This window comes from Pinus tabuliformis, chromosome 1_2, assembly GCF_031772625.1.
Source record: "Pinus tabuliformis cultivar Carrire ecotype Pingquan chromosome 1_2, CPIR1, whole genome shotgun sequence".
In the NCBI taxonomy this organism is placed as follows: Eukaryota; Viridiplantae; Streptophyta; class Pinopsida; order Pinales; family Pinaceae; genus Pinus; species Pinus tabuliformis.
In genome coordinates this window covers 207,253,732-207,255,093 of record NC_142298.1, presented here as the reverse complement: position 1 = coordinate 207,255,093, position 1,362 = coordinate 207,253,732, and the positions used below count along the sequence as shown (strand labels likewise).

Below are 1,362 nucleotides of genomic sequence, written 5' to 3'. Positions count from 1 at the left end.
TCAGAAATCAGCTGGAAAACATAATGCAAAACGGTGATCTGATAGATATCATTCCAAAAAACTGAAAATACACTTGGAGTAATCGCAGATTGGGTAGCAGCAATATAATGGAGAGACTGGATCGGTTTCTGGTCAATATCTCCTTTCTTTCCTCTTTTTTAGTTGTCAACTCCTCCATTTTGCCTTTTGCGGTCTCAGATCACTACCCAATCACTTTAGCCATGGATATGCACTGCCCCCTTGGGCCTCTTCCATTCAAATATAATCACATATGGAGCGATTACCAAGCAGCTAAAAATATTATCCAGCAAACCTGGGGTCAACATATTGAAGGATCTCCAGGTTTTATATGGGAGAACAAGTTAAGAAATGTGAAAAAAGCGCTCAAAAATTGGGCCAAAATGCAGTACAATGAACCTGAGGAAAAAAAACGAGAGCTGAAATCCAAAATTGAAGACCTCCAATGCGTAATAGAAAATCAAGAGTACCGTCAGAATGAAAAGACTCAAGAAGAAAAACTATACAATCAATTATGCAGCATCAAAAGAGAGGAGGAAGAAAAATGGCGCATAAAATCTAGGCAAACCTGGTTGAAAAGCAGAGATAAGAATACCTCCTCCTTTCACAAGCAAGCCACTGCACGGAAAATCAAAAACAACATAGCAGTCATCGTAGACAATGCAGGGACTCAACACACTGACCAAACAGATATCAAAGGGGCTGCCATAGACCATTTCAAGGAGCTCTTAACTGAAACAGGGGAGGAAGAACTCTTTGATGACCTCCTGCAGCATTCGCCAACCAATGTCATAGCAGATTTAAACAAAAATTTGATAGAAGAGATAAAAGAGGAAGAAATACAGGAAGCAATTTGGAGCCTTCAGCCTAACAAGGCACCTGGACCGGATGGATTCCAATATGCTTTTACAGAGAATATTGGGATTTGATAAAAAAATATCTCATTAAATACTTCAAGTGGATTCAGAGGAAAGGCAAAATAGGAGGTTATAAAAACTCTACTCATCTAGCCCTCATTCCAAAGGAGAACTGCCCTTCCAATTTCTCCCGCTTCAGGACAATATCATTATGCAACTCTTCCTACAAAATCTTCACTAAAATCCTAGCCTCATGCCTCAAACCCCTCTTACCGATGCTAATTTCTAAAAACCAAGGAGGCTTTATGGTTAATAGACAAATCTCAGACCCTATTCTCTTGGTTCAGGAAGCCATACATTCAATCCATTCAAGGAACGAAAAGGGCTTTATTTTGAAATTAGACTTGGCCAATGCCTTTGATAGGGTAAGGCATTCTTTCCTCTTTGCGGTTCTCTAGAAAATGGGCTTCTATCCCTTCTTTCTTAA

The 1,362-nt window shown here is 39.6% G+C and overlaps 1 protein-coding gene across 1 annotated transcript; it reads left to right on the top strand.

Moving 5' to 3' along the window:
* The first annotated feature begins 221 nt into the window (after positions 1-221).
* On the top strand, positions 222-947 carry LOC149205182 (uncharacterized). The gene has a single exon (XM_089397337.1). It carries the CDS (start codon positions 222-224, stop codon positions 945-947), a length of 726 nt encoding a protein of 241 aa, XP_089253463.1.
* The last annotated feature ends 415 nt before the right edge of the window (positions 948-1,362 follow it).

Coding starts and splice junctions, on each gene's coding strand:
- LOC149205182 (XM_089397337.1), top strand. CDS start 222: ATGGATATGCACTGCCCCCTTGGGCCTCTTCCATTCAAATATAATCAC.